This window comes from Hyalella azteca, unplaced genomic scaffold (genome assembly GCF_000764305.2).
Source record: "Hyalella azteca isolate HAZT.00-mixed unplaced genomic scaffold, Hazt_2.0.2 contig3409, whole genome shotgun sequence".
Classification (NCBI taxonomy): domain Eukaryota; kingdom Metazoa; phylum Arthropoda; class Malacostraca; order Amphipoda; family Hyalellidae; genus Hyalella; species Hyalella azteca.
The window spans coordinates 20458-40833 of NW_025933659.1; the positions used below are offsets into that span (position 1 = coordinate 20458).

The 20376-nt window shown below is 38.6% G+C and overlaps 1 protein-coding gene and 1 long non-coding RNA gene across 2 annotated transcripts; both read right to left on the reverse strand.

The window, feature by feature from the left end:
* Positions 1 to 693: 693 nt before the first annotated feature.
* Positions 694 to 10103, reverse strand: LOC125177597. Its single transcript, XR_007156591.1, has 2 exons — positions 9918 to 10103; positions 694 to 956 (listed from the first exon to the last, which is right to left on the reverse strand). It is a non-coding gene; the product is annotated as an uncharacterized LOC125177597 (long non-coding RNA).
* Positions 10104 to 14930: 4827 nt separating this feature from the next.
* Positions 14931 to 19108, reverse strand: LOC108665801. The gene is made up of 3 exons (XM_047879610.1): positions 18954 to 19108; positions 15928 to 16042; positions 14931 to 15086 (listed from the first exon to the last, which is right to left on the reverse strand). The coding sequence occupies exons 1-3, from the start codon at positions 19106 to 19108 to the stop codon at positions 14931 to 14933; spliced, it is 426 nt and encodes a 141-aa protein (XP_047735566.1).
* Positions 19109 to 20376: the final 1268 nt, after the last annotated feature.

Sequence of the window (20376 nt, forward strand, 5' to 3'; positions counted from 1 at the left end):
GACAATGTTGAAGTAATTATTTTTTCAAATTAAAGTTTTTACATTCATAAATTTATCAGAAAATTGTCCCGAGGTGCGGCATTCTTTCTTCTTTCAGCGAGATACAAGGATTTGTGAACAAATTTTTCATTTTAATTCATTGAATTATATACGTGGCTGCTCGTAAAGGGTTATTCATAAATGTCAACAACTGCCCTAAAAAATCTTTCGCGCTGTTCTAATTGTGTTGTAAACTTCACTATGACCATCTGTGGAAGAAATACATTGTGACCTAAGCCTCCATTGATCAAAGGAAGTCTCCCCTAGAATAGATCTTTCGCTGGTTTGCCCTCTAGATTCTTACACAATAACTAGACGTATAGTCCAAGATTATTTTTGTACATATGCTCACTATAAAGATTCACTGTAAACTTTTATAATTTTTTACTGTGTAGTTTTAAGTTATGGATTAATAGCGGACTTCAGTTAAAAAACTCACTCGCAACTTGATTCAAGTTCAGGTTTTTACAAAACTCAGCTGTGTGGATACAATTTCCATTCCATGAACATGGAATACTTTATTTTATTATTATTGATTTTTCTAGTGCGTACATGACGATCAAGTGCGTACATGACGATCTAGTGCGTACATGACGATCTAGTGCGTACATGACGAACTAGTGCGTACATAACAATCAAGTGCGTGCATTATGATCAAGTACGTACATGACGATCAAGTGCGTACATGACGAACTAGTGCGTGCATAACAATCAAGTGCGTACATGACGATCTAGTGCGTACATGACGATCTGGTGCGTACATGACAAAGTTCGTATTTTAAACGTTGGTGTGAGTTTATTAAATGAAGTCCCGCCTTACTCTAGACGGCCTCTGCGAAGGCTCCAGCAACCAGAAGTTCCTTAACACGCGCTTACAGGATATATGTGGTCACTGCACGCGAGATCCTGCGCTGTTCCTGCCCAAAAAAGCTCAGATAATTTACCCACATTACAAATATTCAAGCATTTAAAGGCTTCCGAAATCTGCCTGACCCAATGTTCAAGCTTTAAATGCAAAAAAATTATCCATATAAATATTCTATCAATGAATAACCTTGTAATCTTGCCTAGCAATTATACTCTATATACATACTATGTCATGCCAATAAGATATTGAATAAGCCATAATCATTTGCAAATGTCTGGCTGATGCTTAGCATACGCCTAAATTTCAAAACCAAAAATGTTGCCAAATAAATAACATACAAATTTTCATGCTACGAACAATTGTAAATTATTTGTCTCACTGAATAAAAGGATGAGAACATCGCAGGGCCTCTCATGCAGTCAGCCACGTCCTCCTACTTATGATACTTGTAGCTACTTAAGATCTCCCTACTAATGTTGTTCTAATTAGTTACCGTGTTCAGGTGTTGCTTTAATGAGCCTCCGTTAAGTCTTGATCTTTAAATACTCTAATGAGATCATCATTTCATACACACGATGTTTTGTCTTGTGTTCCATGACTTAGCATAGCATTCATTATCAATGTTCAATAAAATGCGCAGTGTACGACAATATTATTCTCACCAGTAAAATGCTAGGTTAATTTTAAAATGGTTGTGCCATTTATAGTTCATATAACGATTAATAGTTTCACGCATCATTTTAATTAAAGTATTATTTAATTGTATTAAAGTCTTGACTGAAACTCGCAGCTCCGTGCCTCGATCACATAGCACGTAGTTTGTCAGGCTTTATATGCAATCTTAATTTATTCACCTTTTATCCGCCTCTATTAATTTTCCAATATTATCACAATTTGTACACCTCCTGCGCCCTGTACTTCGTACTTAGCTGTACTCGCTGTTCTTCTTGCAGATTGTTCGTTGAAGCAAATAAGTATTTTTGTTATTTTCATAAAAATCAATGAACAAAACCATCTTTTAATCTCCTCATCGCTGGGAACGAGCAACAACGTTGGAGCGCTGCAATCAAAGAGATAAATTTGATTATTTATATAATGTATTCCATCGAATTGCACGAGAGGTAACTGAAACGAAAGAACATTTACGTGAGCCTCTTTTTTTAAAGAAAAAAGAGAGAGACTAAATACAATACTAACTCTGGCCCATGATAAATAGGTAAAAATTCAGCTAAAAAGATCATTAAATATTTCAGTCCAAGAGTGAATATTATAAGTTTAGCTAAAAAGATCAATATTTATTTCAGGCCAAGAGTGGAGATTCTTGGACCTATCCAAACGACGGTCCGCAATACATTCATTACTAGGAATTTATTGATACAAAAAATTTGAATATTATAGTAAGAATATTCATCACGAATCATTAATTGAAAAATCGCTTTCAACGAATCCAACTTCGTCTTAGATGAAGCTTGATACTCTGCGAGCGAAATACAGACAATGAACAATGCGGTTCACGGCAGCCTTTTTCGGGACCAATTACTAATTTCCAATATACCAACTAGATACATCTAGTCGAACTAGACTAGGTATCTGGTAAATACCTCCAGTTGCACTATTGATATGAACTCGAAGTGATAACATACAAATAGGGGCTTCAGTACGATGAAGCACGAAGTGCACAATAAATGACACTGCACAATAATTCTGCAGTAACTACATCACACAGTAGAGGCCAGTTTACGAAACCACTACAAAAAGAAATGTGATATAATAAGCTATGGCACAAAGAATTATAAAACATACAACAGGGGCAAATGGACAGTAAAAATAGTCAATATCACTGCACAAAACCACATATATCACAATAGCTGTCACTGCACATCAATATAAGCAATATCACTGCACAATATCACATATATCACAATAGCTGTCACTGCACATCAATATAAGCAATATCACTGCAGAACATCACATATATCACAATAGGTGTCACTGCACAGCAATATAAGNTGTTGAAGTGAGGGAAGAGGGGTTGCATAAGTAGGGGGGGGGGGTAGGACTGAGTCTCGTAGGAAGCTTTTATAAAAACTCAGCAAAAAAACGAACGTTGCGACCGAGGGGAAGGCGCGAGGGTCGTGGGCTGTGCAGGTGCAGCGCGGTGCACTACATGCTGCACAGATCAGGTAGTACATTACAGGCGGCAGTTGTTGAACATATTTTCAACATTGAGTTAATTTGTAGTCCCGTTGTGTTCTTAAATTAATAGCGTATATACAACAAAGAGAACGGCTGAAGACAGCCATTACATACTCTCAAATTTGCTACAATATTATTTGGTACATTAATTAATTTAGTACTTAATAATATAGTTACGTCGCTGATGTCACCGCCCCCGTGGAGTACTTTCTCGCAGACCAGCGCTCCATGAAGGTGATTTATGAAGACCTCTTCAATCTGAAGGATAATGAATAAAAGGTAGGGAGGGGAATGAGAGAAGAAGGGGAGGGGGAGAGTGAGGGAAGAAGGGGGAGAGGAAAGTGAGAGAATGCAGAGAAAGAGATAGAAATACTAGGATAAATAGGGCGACAGAGGGTAAGAAGGTAAATGAGAGTTAAGGAGAAATCATGCGTAATTTTTTCCCTACTCCTTCTTTCCCTCTCTTCTTCCCTCATCCCTCCTTCCCTCTCCCCACCTCTCCCCGACTCCCCGGCATGCAGCGTCTTGATCGCCCGGCAACGCCGCCGCCGCCGCTGTTTTTCTAAGGAGTTTTTTCCGCCGCCGGCGCGCAGGCCTCCAGCGGGGGGGGGGCGGAGGGCGGTGGTCGTAAGGTCTACGAAGCAGTATTTACGACATCAAGTATAAAGTCGTAACTACCATAAAAGTTGCAGTTGATGTCGTAACTGTCACGTAAGTTACGATGTCGCAACTGCCACGTAAGCTACGATGTCGTAACTGTCACGTAAGTTACGATGTCGTAACTGCCACGTAAGTTACGNTGGAAGAATCTATGTATCTGTGTGATAGATGGAGGAATTTATGGGTCTGTGTGATGTATGGAGGAATTTATGGGTCCGTGTGATGTATGGAGGAATTTATGGGCATGTGTGATGTATGGAGGAAATTATGGGCCTGTGTGATGTATGGAGAAATCTATGGGTCTGTGTGATGCATGGAGGAATTTATGGTCCTGTGTGATGCGAGGAGAAATTTATGGGTCTGTGTGATGTATGGAGGAATTTCTGGGCATGTGTGATGTATGGAGGAATTTATGGATCTGTGTGATGTATGGAGGAATTTATGGATCTGTGTGATGTCTGGAGGAATTTATGGGTCTGTGTGATGCATGGAGGAATTTATGGTCCTGTGTGATGCGAGGAGAAATTTATGGATCTGTGTGATGTATGGAGGAATTTATGGATCTGTGTGATGTATGGAGGAATTTATGGGTCTGTGTGATGCACGGAGGAATTTATGGTCCTGTGTGATGCGAGGAGAAATTTATGGATCTGTGTGATGTATGAAGGAATTTATAGGTCTGTGTGATGTGTGCCGAGATGTATGTTGGCATGTGTGATGCGCGGAGGGATTAAATGGGCCGTGTAAATTTATGAATATTTTGGTCTGTGTGAGTCAGGGAGGAAGTTTTTGTTGCATGTTGCATGGAAATAATAATTGGACGATAATATGAATACAGGAAAGGATTCGTCGTCAAAATGAATGAATAAATGAATGAATTGATTGTAAATGAATATTGTGTTTTCTGGGGAGCATGCGAGTTGGATCCCATGAAAGACTTATTGATCATTTTTGTTATTCTTTTTCATAATGAATTTTTGAATTTATTTCTAGTTCGTTTTTACGTTTACCGTTGACCGCACATCTACAGTGTATTGTAAGTTAAACGATGATAGTATATCCCACTACTACCGGTATCCTATATTCAACGAAGATCTTAACTTCAATGATGATCCTATATTGAATTAAAGTACTAAATCCTAAATAGTCAAAGTTAATCGGTTGACCAAAGCTTCCTTCGTTGAATTTTCGAAGAGGAATAATAAAGTTCAATAACATCGACAAAGAAAAATAATAATGATTTTGTCAATTATTAAAATAACAATAGTTTAGTCTTCGCTCCCGTTCATTTTGTCTAACCGGTTGTCATTTAGGCAACCTAGATCAACTATACTGTCGTAATTAGAAAATACTGGACAGTGATATAGAGCGGTCATAATTAGAAGCATTTTACATACGCAATATATATAATGGGAAAGGTGCCATTAAAATTCAGCCAGAATTCAAATTCAGTATAACTATAATTGCTTGTAATTTCAAAACCCCTTTTTGGATAATGATTCTCTCGAACTCGAGATTTCTTCTACACCATCCACAATACAAATTTTTCAAATATAATTTTGTTTTTATTCTTTTTCCTCGCATATACGAGAATGTAATCTCAAAACGGAAGTGAATCATCATTAGAAGAAGCGTACAATTTCAGTTTCTAAGAAGAATGTAAAACTGCAGCCGTATTTGACAATGTCATCAGTAAAAGTTGAGCATGTAAGGAAGCGCCGCAAGAGGCGCGGCAGTTGAACGAAGCTCGTGTTTGGACCGAGGACGTCTTACAAAGGATGCGGGGGCCTACTAGCACCTAGGGCAAGATTAATGAAGCTGTTTTTGCACAGAGTCAAGCATGCAGTCGCAGGATAAGCTTAATTGCTTCTCAACTGAAGCTCGTGTCGCCAAAAATACATCAGGGGAACACAAGACGAACCAAGAATACCCAGACGACTCTCAATGGTCAGGGACATGCGAAATGTTTCAGTCGCAACGGTTGTAGAACTGACGTCAAATCCGACAGTTTTTCTGTATAATTTAGGGCTAACGTGTGAGAAAAGAAAAGTTTAATGAAAACTAATTTAACTATGATAAAATATTGAGTTACCATTATCAGAAATTAGTGATGGGCGAACATGAACTTTATAGTTCATACGCAAGCGCTAATTGAAAGTGATTACATTTGAGCGAAGCGAGAAAGTGATTATTAAAGTCACCGAATGGAATGTTCATCCATACGAGATGAAAAGTAACTTCAACGAATGCTTCTAAGTGAGGAAATGAACATTGAACAAAAAATATCTTTGGGGTCTTCTATTGACTGCAAAACATTTTACGCCCAAATCAAAAGTATGAAGGAAGAATGCAAAAATCGAGAGATGTCAGAATGGTTTCATAAGTCGTGAAAACTGAACAAAATTAAACAATTGAGGAGTACTTATAAAGTTTCGACCAACCCACTATGGGAAAATGACTTCTAGTCTACGACTGACTGACCATTAACAATAAAGACAGATTGATAACGACTTACTAAATCTAACTATGACTTCGTGACGAGGACTAACATTCCAATTGTCGATGTCTTACTGTTTCTAGGCTAGGTCGATGACTTACTGACTAACCATAAATACTCTGACTGGATGAATGATAATCAATGCAATGATTAGATGACTGGCTATATATACACCGACTAGATGAATGACAATCAATGCACTGACTAGATGACTCTATAAATACACTGACTGTATTAATAACAATCAATACACAGACAAGATGACTAGCTACGAGAATCGTTGCTGTGACGAGTACACGTAATTAGTCGCTAGCGTTGAGATCGACGAGCCTGCGCCACGGGTTATGGAGAATCCTATAGCTGCTTCATTATGNTTTTTGTGGGTCATCCCAACCTAGTTTGGCCCGAAAAAAATCGTATCGGTGGTTCGCACAAAAAGTTTTTCTTTATTTGGCCGTTTATTTTTCTGGGTAAGGGACCAATGTTAAAATTCAGATAAAGAAAGGACAGTGGTTAGACTGTGAAATAGCCTAAATTTCGAGCGAGCAAGCCTATCTAGAACTATATAGGCTTTAAATATATTTTAGAAATACTTATGCTTCAGAACAGCCTATTTTAGGGAATTCTGTATCAGCAATGGTAGGCATAATAATATATTAATAACCAGGGATTCCTCTCTCAAAAAAATCAATGTGTAATATGGTCTAAATTGTGACACTTTCTGCGCGTATAATTGATACCCCTTTCCGGCGGTCCAAACAGGGTCAGGAATAACTAACTAAAAGGCAAAATGTGCATCACAACTTGGATAATATCTTACTCATTTCTTTGATTGCTTGGTTGATCTGTGAAGCGACAGTAATTTTCGCACATGCCTCCCAGCTGGTGGAGCGGAGTCTTAAGAGGCTTAAGGATCCTAAGACGACGTTCATTGCTTGGCTCGTCAAAGTCACGCAGGACGTCGGAAGTTGAGAGCAAACGGTCGAGTATCTCGAATGCTAATCGTATCTCTCAAAAGAAGGGAAATTTCAAAGCAAGGAACGGTTAGCAACACCGTGGGAAGGTGACTGCGTTGCCAGCTTATTGGAAACGTCGGCAACTCGGATGCATGGTAGCAATTCGAGAAAAATTTAAAGATTTAAAAACTGCAACGATGATCATAATTTAGAAGCGGCTTTCTGCAATTGACTGGAGTGAAATAATTGAAAATTTTAAAGCGGTCGCAGGTGGCAAGACGATTTACAGAAAGTTAATGACTGGCATAAATGACGGCAATATTTCATTACGAACATAATTTTCACGACGATCAGAGGATCTACGACAAGCAAATTCTTTGAAAATCAAAAAATATATGAAAATCTTATATTTTATGACGGCCGTATTACCGTCGAAAATTATACCCTACGAACATGATAAGTTATAAAGGGATCGTAAATGCACATTTGATGCCATCGGGATAGCGTGCACAATCTGACCGTTGTATACGCACCTTACGCACATGATGAGCATGGTTTACGAAGTAGTGACGGCGTCGTTATACCTACTAGGCTACTGAGAATCCCAAGATACTTAAATGATGCAGTCACATCTTCGGTAACTAAGATTTAAAAGCTAAGAAAACGCAATCAAGTTCACCGTGAATTCATTGGTCACCGTTTCGGAGACCAATGACCGTTGGTCACCGTTTCGGAGACCAGCTCTGTCATCAGTTCATAAACTTAACGAACACAAGTACAATCAATAGGGATAAATAAAATTTAAATGAAAGCAATTAAAAATTAAATATGAGCCTAAGGACCCATAACCGAAGTTTCAACGATGGAAACCTTAAAAAAAACACGTAACGAATAATTACGATATCGTAAGTATTTCCGAACATTTTCTGAGAAGTCTTCATTGATATATAAATTTCTTAAGAGATTCCACGCTGCTTGCACTAGAAAAATTCAATGCTATTGCTATACATATAAAATACATAACATATAGTGAATACTATTATTGTCTCGAACAAATCTTGACGCGCTTAGATTCGCTATATTTTAGATCGTTAGAATCTTTTTATTAGTAGATATTTTTCAAAGGAGCAAACGTAAATGGAACAAATGTCACAATAAGGTTATACGTTTAGCCATATGAGTAAAAATATATCAATCAGCAATTTATTTAGGATCTTCTAGTCATCTGAAGCTGATAATTAATAACTTGCCGCAACGAATTTAGTGGGCAAGTCATTCCGCTTGATAATTTAGAATTTTTAATATCTTGTAAATATGACGTCAAGATGTAAATAATTTTGGGACATATTTCAAAATAATTTTGCAGCATAGTTCATAAGAGAATTACGTACCAATAATTTCGACGATTTCTTTGAAGCACTCGAGTGCGAATTTTTTAGTTCGCCAAATTGTTTGCGGTGAAGTCGGAAATTTTTTCATCCTGGCATTGCCGGTTGGAAAAAATTTAACTTTCTTTATCTTGAACTGTCATTCCTGCCTGCAAATGAGCCTGTCGAATGCTTTGTCTTTGACGAGGTTATGCCACCTTATTTATTCCCGAGATACGAAGCCTTGTGCATAAGCGACTTCAACCAAGGGAAGCAAACTCTGCTGCTATATAAACCTTTGTTTCGAAAGCAGCTTCTTCGCTTAAAGAGAAAAATAAAAATCCTTCTTCTGCGTGGGAAATGCTGAAAAGAAATTGAATTTTACGATCGTTTATGAAATTGAACCACTATTTCAAGATATATATATATATACTCAGCAATTTCCCAAACGTCAACGGTAATTTTTTCGATTTAATTTATCGATTCTAAAATTCTGTCGTAGTGATGTTTAGAGAGGGCCGGAGCCTTTATTCTGGCTTGAAATACAAGGGGAGCTAACGCATCTAGAACGCGACGAGCCCGTCAGGAATTTGCATTGAACACGAGTTAGGTGTAAGGAGTTTAGCGAGCGTGGTGTTACTTCGTAATTCTCTTGCTTTATACTTTATAGCTTGTATGTATAGGGCAGGCGAGGTTAACTTGGGAATTGTGCTGGGGCTATAAGTTTCAACAAACAGTTCCAATATGCAACAAGAAGATACTTACAAGTTACAATCGACATGATCCATGTTGATGGTCTCAAATCTCGTATTAATTATCAACTTTACCAAAGATAGTGTTTAGGAAACTTCCATCTGACGCGGCTGTTGAGTTTGATATGTAAATCTTGATTGTGGCAAAAAGATGCTTTAATCGTTAACCTTCATCATTTCCGGCCTCAAGTATAATTAGTTTGCCACAATTTCCATGTTTAGGCTAAGCCACTTCACTGCCAATTTATCACTTTTGAAACTATCCCCAACTGGGGGACGTTTCGCAGGCAGTCTAATTGAAAGCAATATTTGAAGGCATGGCAATATTTGTGCAATGTTGAACATTTCTTCATATTTGCTCTACCTTAGCCGACGGCAGCCGCCATATTTGAATATACGAACATCGTGAGGTCGAGATCATCGAAGTACTGTTTTAGGATGCAGCCTCGCGGTAGAAAAATTACAGAATGAGATTACAAAGATTCAGAGACAAACGTCAAACACCAACCGCTTCAACAAACCTCATAGCTTCCTCTACATACTAGAAAGCAAGTATGAATTTTCTATTTTCAGAGAACTTACGATCATCCAAGGGCATACGAAGGGCTTGTCAGCTGTGATGAAACAGCAAGAACGACTGCAGAACAGTTAATTGAAGAAAGAATAAAAATTGCACTAATTTTTTCTAACTGACGGCTGAAAAGAATCTGCACCATCTAGGTATGTTTGTTGGTTATTTGTTTATTGAGGATGTGGGGTTGTCCCCCATGTCCCTCACGGCTCAAACCATCTAGGTAGGAACAACGCTTCTACCAAACGTAGCACAATCCGGACGTAATGATCTTCTGCGTTGAAAGTCACAAGTTATTTTCATCAAAAAAATAATTAAATTATTACAAAATAATTGAATTATTAAAAGGTGAATTTCATACCAGTCCAGCTTTTGAATACCTACTTCAAGGGAAAATCTACCTCGCTAAACGAAGTGAAAATTACAAGATTAATTGGTTTCTTTCGACCGTCAGAAACATGTGAATTCGGTTAGAAAATAGATCCATTAGTTAGACTTTCAAGATAATACAATATAAGGCGCCGTAAGCAAGACCTCTTATAGGATATGACGTCGACCTCCAGCCGCGTCTTGGAAAAAACTCTCTTCTTTTAGCATTTTTATTGATTTCGCTTGAACCCTTTTATTGAACAAATAATAGAGTGAATTTTTAAAATAATAAATAAATAATAATAAATAAAACTGTTGTCGAAGTTATTCGCATTTGAAGGTCTGGTAACTAGATACTTCCGTTACCCCTGTAGACTAAGCGTTACCTCTTTGCCACGGACCAACTGTTCGGAACTGTGGTACGCTACAAGTGGTACGAGTGGTGGTAAATGTAGGACCACAAGAGATACGCGAGGGCTTCCAAGCGGCATAGGAACACATTCAGGGTCATGAAAGATTTTTAAGATTGTTTTATGTTGAAAAATGTTAATGGCCCTACAACAAGATACTCTAGATTCTGACGAAATATTGTTCCCGTTGCACAACGCCCGCTCATCTGGTGTAACAAGGGCACCGTTAAATGCAAACAGCACATTTAGCTCGGTTACTGCTTATTTAATGCTTCACCTAAAATTTAATGTCTTCAAAAGTCGACGTGATATTGTTTCAAAGCTTCTTATGTTCAATTTTAATTTTGTTGATACAAATTTGCAACATGAAGGCATTGAATAAAATTATAACTTTACGCTGAATTAATTAATTCTCCCAATAATATAAATTCTATTCCAGTTATCGAGAAGCTGCTGAGTTAAAGATATGCTGGTGTAAACATCTCATCACAATGATCACACTGACGGCTCAGGTTAATAACAACACATTACATACTTGAGTATCATGTTGACAACTGAAAGAAATGTAGACAAGTGAGTTGTTCTTATTCAACCAGCAAGGAACGCTCACATCACAAGCTTGCTTGTAAACGATGTTGACCCAAATAAAAAGTTAAGTGACCTCTTCAAAAGACGGTAAAAGTATTTGAATGAGCAACAAAAAACCTGTGAAGAATGCATTTTAAAAACCTCTACCAATCATTTTTTCGACAATTTAATAGTACGTAACATATTACGGTCAATGTCGGCAATCACCCGACGTAATAATCTCACAATGTGATAATCTCAGGGCGTAATAATCTACTGATATAGGTAATATAATTAAATGATAATCTGATGACATAAGAATAGCATAAAGCAATAATCTCAGAGCGTAATAATATCAAGGCATAATAATCTCATGACCTAAGAATAGCATAACGCAATAATCTCACGACGCAATAACATCAATAGGTTATGACGTTTTAATTTCACGAAGTAATCATTTCCAGAAAGACGACCTAAAACAGCAGAGAGAGAAGCACAAACGAACAACCTAATTAACGCATTCAAGATAAATAAATTACTTGCCATGCGTCTTAAAATTATTTTTTATTGAATATAAAGACAAAAATGTACACAGATTATAAACACGCTTACTGTCCAGGCCGGCACATTTGCCTCGCTATTTTCAATGTTATTCCTACGAGATTTATAAACATCATCGAGCCACACAAGATCACAAAATCAGAACTTAACCGTACATATAAATAACACAAGTCATGAGATATAAATAAAAATACTTTCTGAGTTTAAAATAAAAGCCTACAAAGCGGGTCAATTCTATCAACAGATCAGGATCAAAGACAACCTTGCGTAAGTAAGTCGTACAAACGAGATGGTTTCAAAATGTACGTTTCTAAAGGCGAGGGCAAATTTTACGTTATACGCCTTAGCAAGGCAAGAAATTCCGAACTGGGCGGGTTAATAAAAAGTTTTATATAGTTTTCCAATAATTTCAGAATTTGTTGAAGTTCTAAATATTCAACATAGAATACGTATTGTTAGTGTGGCACTGTTGAACTTCTTGCCCGTTTTTCTTGAAAACGTGCATCATCATTCAACAATAGTTAGCTATTAGTCCACAGAAGGCGCAACATTGTCCAGTCAAAAGAATTACCAAGTCTACTCTTGCATGCGGCATTTAATAAGTTGGGATTCTCTACAAGGAGTACGCAAGTGATAAAAGTATTTAATTCTATTTATCCTCAATGAATATAATTCAAATTTTGTTTTTAAATATCATGTACATCGGCTTCTGCAACTGCACTCTCCCTCCTCTTCTATAGGCTTTCTATTTATCTACCTCGTACTTCCGAATTAATTTGTTGATTTGTGCGAACGCAATAGAAAGCTAAGAGTAACTTGAGGTCATAAATAAAGAATATAGGTAATGTTAAAAATGATCAATACAATTCCTCAGCCGTCCCACTTGATCTTTCTCTTCTCCTCGGATGAAAGAAGACGACAAGTGAGAAACAAACGCCCATCACTAAGCGTGTATTGATGGGATGTTAGTTATTGTTTAAACAAATTATGTACGCACCATTCAATATAAGACCTCACTGGACACCAATGCTAATAATTAAAACAAAATTAATACTAAAAAATCGAATGTTTTAATGCAAATATGAGTAAACTAATACAATTCCACAGTAAATGCTACAGCATTCAGCCAGCAGAAGTGTACAATGAGTACGATACATCACTAATTAAATTGTGTACACTTATAATGAAAGCTGATTATGGAGAATACTTTATACTTTTGACAGGACTGCAACAAAGTCGAGGGGTGAACACAAACTATCACTACAGCACAGACTTACGAAATTCTAAGTAGCATCTATGACGTTAAATTGACTGACAAGCATTGAAAATATACGTAGTGGGAATTAGATACCAAAATGCAAAAATGCGGTACGAAAGATGAGAAAAAGGAGCTGCAAGTATGCATTCAGATTGTAGAAGAGATCAGGATGCAAAGGATAGCCAAATAAATAAAAAATACGTGATAGATAAAAGAAACATTACCTATCACTTTCAAAACTCTAGTATGGTAAAAAAATGGCAATTGAAGGTTTCAGATTCAAAACAAAGAAATACCTTCCAAGTTGTGCTACTGTTTTCGGAGTTGATATCACAAAAAGCTGACTTAACAAGAGCTAATTAAATAGATCATAATATACTCAACAATTACTGGAGACGCGAGTCCACTACCTTCAGGACCCTCGCCCTGACGCTGGCCACCACACAGTGGGCGGCGCCCCACACCAATAAGATCCTCTTGAACTTCACTCATCATAAAAGGGAAGTCAAGATTTACACTAGTTTGAGAATAAATATTTGTGCTGAACGCTTGTTACCTGCGCTTACCTAACATTTATCACGTGTCGCTATCATCAGAACAAATATACAACATATGTCGCCTTCCCTCAGCCTTAATATACAACAAATGTCGCCTCCAGCACTAAAGTCTAACATGTGTCGCCTTCCCTAAGCGCTAACATCCAACATATGTCGCCCTCAGCACCAAAGTCTAACATGTGTCGCCTTCCCTAAGCGCCAACATCCAACATATGTCGCCCTCAGCACTAACGTGTAACATTGGTCGTCTTCCCTCAGCATTAACATACGTACAACATTTGTCGCCTCCAGCACAAAAATGCAACATATGTCGCTTTCAGCACCAACATCCAACACATCCTCCTTGATGTTTGATCGTCTTCCACGTCACCTATTACCTCCTTTGACTTAATCTTCTAGAATAACAACATGTCAAGTTCTAGAGCTAAGGCTCTAGGAAGCTCTCTCTAACACCCATGGGATATTATAATCATATTATAATTATAATCATAGTTACAGCTGTGAGGCCTACTCATAATCATGGTTATAGCTGCGAGGACAGCTCATGATCATAGACAGTTCAAAAAATAACACAATTTACAATTTAATTTAACAAACATCAAAGATATTTCAATAGATATAGAATATTATTCATTAATACAAAGAACTTCCTAGTAATAAGCAAATGGCAACGGATGATAGACATAAAAGTTGAAAGTTTGATGATAAAACACAATAGGATTGATTGTTTCGCAGTGCTATTCCTACCTGCAGGTCGAACCATAAAATATCCCAGGGATTTCCTATCACTTCACATCACTGATATATATAATTATTTAGACTCTTTAAATAGCTACACATGGAAAATACGAGATCATGGAGAATACAAGTTCCGTTTCCTCAGAGCATAGAAGATTAAACTTGGTCAATTCAAATCCCACTTCCTACCCAAAGTCAACAACCGATACGCACAACAATAAAGGAAAGAACGAAAAAGAATAAAATGCTATTCCTTCCTGAAGATTGATGAATGTAAACAATTCAAAGGCTACTACGCTATTCCTACCCGAATATTGATAAATGTTAACACTTCAGCAGCCACAATGCTATTCCTACCTAGATATAGTGAAGGTAATACGTCTGGAATACTGTACACAAAAGTGTTAACTAAACATGCTAATACGAGGGCCTAAAACTAATGAGAAAAATCACACAGAAACAACCCACTTTTTCCAGGTATTTAGATAGTTTTCATTCACTCTAAGCAAATCCACTAGTTTCAGGGAACATTCACTAACCGGAAATTTATCCGTTGCATGAATTTCAAATAAAACGATATTCCCCAGTTGCTGGAATATCCAGAGCGGCAGGCTTGGCGACGATGGCCGCCGGTCGGCCGCCGGAGAGCGTGTGAAGACGCGGCCGCCGCCCAGCCTCCCCGGCGGACATGTAGGCCGCCCGCACCTCCCCCGTATTGATCTGCGGCACATGGGCGACGTATTAGCTTCATGATCTGTGGTACACAGGCAATGTATTAGCTTCATGATCTGTGGTACACAGGCAATGTATTAGCTTCGTGATCTGTGGTACACGGGCGACGTATTACCTTCGTGATCTGCGGCACACGGACAACGTATTACCTTCTTGCTGTAGATAGTAACACAGCCTTGACACTTGCATTACTGACCTGGAGCAATACTATCACGACAAACTGAAGCACACGTAGCGGCTGATTTCTCGTCTGTGGTTGGTGGATTTAGCTTGAAAATTCGTTGGAGATTGGCTGATAAGTTACTGGTAAGTTACCTACGAACCTGTAACTATTCTTGATGATTGTACCTCTCTTGAAAACGTTATCGTTCCCACAGCTCAGGAATAACACTCGGACCCCGGTAACCTGCACTGCATAACAACGGTCTTTGAGGCTCTAACACACACCACACCCCACAACCAGTTCCCACCATGGACTTAGGTCTAGCTCTACCTACTACGGTCCCCACCATGGACTTAAGTCTAGGTCTAATACGGCCTCCACCATGGACATAGGTCTAGGTCTACCACGGCCTCCACCATGGCCATAGAATAGATCTAGGTCTACCACGGACCCCACCATGGACTTAGGTCTAGGTCTATCACGGTCCCTACCGTGGACTTAGGTCTAGGTCTACCACGGTCCCCACCACGGACTTAGGTCTAGGTCTACCACGGTCCCCACCATGGACTTAGGTCTAGGTCTGCCACGGTCCCAACCATGGACTTGTGTCTAGGTCTACCACGGTCCCCACCATGGACTTAGGTCTAGGTCTACTACGGTCCCCACCATGGACTTAGGTCTAGGTCTGGCGGTCTCAGACCGTCCTCTTCTTCGAGGCGGTCCTTTTGATGGTCCCTGAGGGGCGTCCTCGGCTGCGGGGGAGGGTGGCGTAGGCGGAGACCTGCGCACACACAAACACACGTCAGACACATGGCTCGTGTTCCTGTGTAATATCAACCTATTTGCTATAATCTTAAACTTTCCACAATGATCCACTTTCCACAATAATAATATAATTATTAATGTTAATAAATCCTGATAATGAAAACTAATAATAAAAATAATAATAAAAGTATTAATAATAATAATAATGATACTAATGATAATGTGCATTATAATAGTAAGAATAATCCTTAATTCCTATAAAAACCTGCTTCCCACTATACTATAACACAATTCCCACAACTTTTTACAATAGCCCTCTTCAAAATAGGCCACAACCCCTATATTTATAAGCCTGTACATCTGATGCGTAAATGATTAACAATCACACCCATTTTTCATTCATCTATTTTTTTTCTCCAAGAGGTCAATAAGAATGTTATCGTTTTCATCATTATTTAAAATAACGACATTTTTACCAACTCACATTGACTCGTGAGCATGTAGCTCACACGTTTTGTTAATCAAGATATTGTTACACCACACCTTCACAAAACACCATACCGTACGCACCATATATCCTCGCACTATAATGCGTGTAACAATGCTTAATATTATAATTTCATTAGAACAACTATAAAAGCATTTTTGTATTAGTTTTAATTCCATTATCCGCATAAAGGCATTTCAAAGCAATGATCTAATAGGCATTGTATTTAATTTTTAGCCAATATTCATTCTATAAAACAGAATACATAAAAATGATGAAGCAGTAACAGAACTACAATCAGTACAAGTACAGAACTCGCAACCAATGCTAAGAAAATTATATTCCGAAAGTAGAAATGCAAGGAAAATCTGATAAAAGTTAAGCGGATGCCAACAACAACAGCGGGTATCAACCAAGCAAGCTTAATCATCCGAAATGTTAATACTTACAGCCACCCAGGTTAACACTTCAACCATCCAGGTTAATCATTCAACCACCAAGAACCTCTCCCAGGTATAAGGCAACAAACAATCTATGCTAGCAAACCGATTTCAGAAAATCAATTAGTTTAGTCTTACCACCAAGAAATAATGAATTAATTAATCAATTGAAAGGACCCAGAGACCTAGGGGAAGTTTTGTCTCCCTGAACCAGTTCTCCTATCCTAGACACCCTAAGTATTTCAGGTACCCTAAGTAAAATCCAGTGAAGATCACCAGAGTTCGTGGTATAAAAATGTCCAAATTTATCTCACAAAGTGATACTAATTGATTATTAGTGAGGCATTATTTCATTTACACTATTATTGTCATTCGCGGATACTAATTTTATAGTGTACACCGTAAATTTTTCAGAATTCAATAAAATTATTCAATTTTAACCAGAGTACACATTCTTTATTTCTTGCTTTCATGAAAGTAAACGATGATCATTTAGCAGTAAACGGTGATCATTTCGCAATATTCTTGAGAAAAAGTGTGTGTAATTAAATAAACGCTTAAAATCAGAAGCATTCACTAAATTATGTTAGTGAAGAAAATCAAGGTTTATTGAAGTTTGTAAGCAAGAGTTATGAGGGCAACAGAAGCTGTGGTGGCAACTCACCTCCCCAGCTCGAGTCTTGCTATACGAGTTGGGACCCAGAGAGTGAGAACTGCCTGCACCAACACCGCTGAAACAACAACAACATCAGCAATATTGCCTTCAACATCAATAACTTTTCAACGTCTGAAACAACATTTACAGCAGCAGCTATGAACAACATCCTCCACACGTGTGCCAACAACCAAGCCGCTAAACGACCAGTCCATCACAACGAGCCTATTTCAGCTGAAGAAAACGGTTGAGCTAACAGACTCATAGACAGCCAACAGATTGCTGGTAGATCTCTTACAGACACTCGATAGATCGTTATGGATACTAAGGTTAACAGACATCTGGTATATCGCTAACAGACACTCGGTAGATCGTTACGGATACTAAGGTTAACAGACATCTGGTAGATCTCTAACATCTAACAGACACCTGGTAGATCGCTAACACTAGCAGACAGAATATCTGCCAAAAAGATCGCAATTTATTCCATTAACTTTAGTAGCGGGAAATTTTAATTTCATAGTGAAATTCGTGAGCAACATGGACCCGCCAGAAGCACACACGGCAACACAGCGAGACAATACGTGCACCAAGCAGCACGACCTCAAGGATACACGAAAAAAATCCCACAAGTTGAAACAATGTTTGACCGTACTTAGGGCAATAATATTTCATTCTCCCTCTATGAATGACACCAGAGCTTTAGTGGCACTGACCTAAAAATGCAACTCTATTTTGAACAAACTGAAGAAGTGAAGATGTAGTACGACTTTACATATTTCATTAGCGAGGAACTTTCTCGATGGCCGAATATGAACACTCAGCGAAACAAGTGACACTTTGTCTAAATAACAATGCTCATTTTAACTTGGTGTAGGTCATCCTGACCCAGTTTGGTCCGGCAGAAGTCCGTATCAGTGCAACCATCACTGTATGTGTGTCAATATTTGTACAATATGGCCCGTAATTTTCCGAGTGAACCACGAATTTGACTCAATAACTCGACTCAGGCGCGGAGGTCGCACGGACTAAAGATTAATAAGACTCATGATTAAATAAATTGATCAAAAAATACAGAATAATTCTAAAGATTTACAGGCAAGAATAATAGCAAAAGCGGGAGCTAAAGAGGTAATATAAGAACTAGGTGCTTCAAGACTAAGTGCTCAGGGTATCTAGGTGCTTCCTGGAGCCTGGGTACTCGTAGGAACTCAAGTGTTCTAGCATACCTAGACACTCTAGGCAGCTAGGGCACTCATATACCTAGACACTATAGGCAGCCAGGGCACTCTAGAAAATCTCCAACCCCGTCATCACACCGGCGAGGATGACCCCAGACACGCACCTGGTGAGGTCCTGCGTGGCGGTGCGAGTTCTCCTCCTGGCGGAGGCGCCGGGCACCAGCACGCTGGTCGTCATGCCGCCACCGCTGCTGTCCTCCGACGCTGAGAGGTCCTGCGTGCTGTGGTACAGCTCTGTCGCGTCCATCGACCTGCACATTGCAGAGGACAGATGTAAAAAATATCGGATGGACGAAACAAATTTTCAATGAAATCCAATGAAATTATTAATTTAAACATGGAAGAAAATAAATAAATGAGAGGTCCTGAGTGCTGTGGTACAGCTCTGTCGCGTCCATCGACCTGCACGGGGGAGGTGGTGGTTGATGGTATGGGTGGGGGTGTTGATGTTAAGGGTGGTAGTGATTGTTGATGGTAATGGTAGGAGTTGTTAAGGTTTACTAGTAGTGATGGTTGATAGTAAAAGTAATGGTTATGGAGGTGTTGTCGATGATAATGGTTAAGGTGTTGCGGGTGGCGATGGTGTAGGTGCTGTGTGTAAGGGTGGTGATAATGTTGTGGTACCATGGGTGGTGTGTAGTTTTGTGTTATGGTTAATGTAGGGTGATTAGCTCAAACTGTTGGCATTATGAGTGGCGTAATTGCAAGATTTAAACTCTAAACTAGTTCAACAATCCAACAAGAAACACACTGCACAAGTGGTCGCCAGAACTGAAGTTCTAAGCCACGCTTCATGCCAATAAGCCCAGACGTACAAAGCAATGATTTCAATCAATAGTATAAATGTTCATAAAAACATTAGTTAATACTTTTGTTTTAGTCCACATAGAGTTTCAACTCGGATATGTCACGAATGGGAACAAAGCTTGTTAGTCGACGTACACAATAGACGTACAATTAGTAATTAAGTCCACGAATAACAAAATCAATCAACATTTTAATTTATATAAAAATCACAGAATTTAATTACTACATATCAGTGTAATTTGGTAGAATCCCCCTGGTATAATAGTTCCCAGAGTAAAAACAACTATGAACGCTAGGAGCGTGTGTCACATACCAGCAGTTTTGATACATCACCTCGAGCCTATACAAACGCGAAATATTAAGATGAACAATGATAAAGAGAAAACCTACGATCTGTAGATAAATGAGACCCTGTACTATCAGAAAAAGTTCGTAACTCCGCCGTCCAATCACTGACGGCTTTTCAAGCTAAGCCCAGACGTGAAATCGGTCCATACGTGCCTTTAAGGGGGTTAAGAGTCTTTACTCAATAAAACGAGTTTTGAATGTACGGTCCCTGAATGGTTCCTCATTTCGGCGAGATGGCCAAGAGGTATAGATATCTTTGACTATAGCAAAAATTTGCAGGTTCGAAACCGAGCTAGCTGTAAAAATTACGCAACCTCTAAAGTCGGCAATAGGCACAATTTTCAGCGCTCCAATCAAAGTATCCGTCCATAA

Excerpts from the sequence above, each read along its gene's own strand:
- LOC108665801 (XM_047879610.1), bottom strand. The coding sequence starts at position 19,108 with ATGTGCAGGTCGATGGACGCGACAGAGCTGTACCACAGCACGCAGGAC. Across the intron at positions 16,043-18,953 it reads GCCACGCAGGACCTCACCAG|GTCTCCGCCTACGCCACCCT; the intron begins GTGCGTGTCTGG and ends GTGTGTGCGCAG. Across the intron at positions 15,087-15,927 it reads GACCTAGACCTAAGTCCATG|ATCAATACGGGGGAGGTGCG; the intron begins GTGGGGACCGTA and ends CATGTGCCGCAG.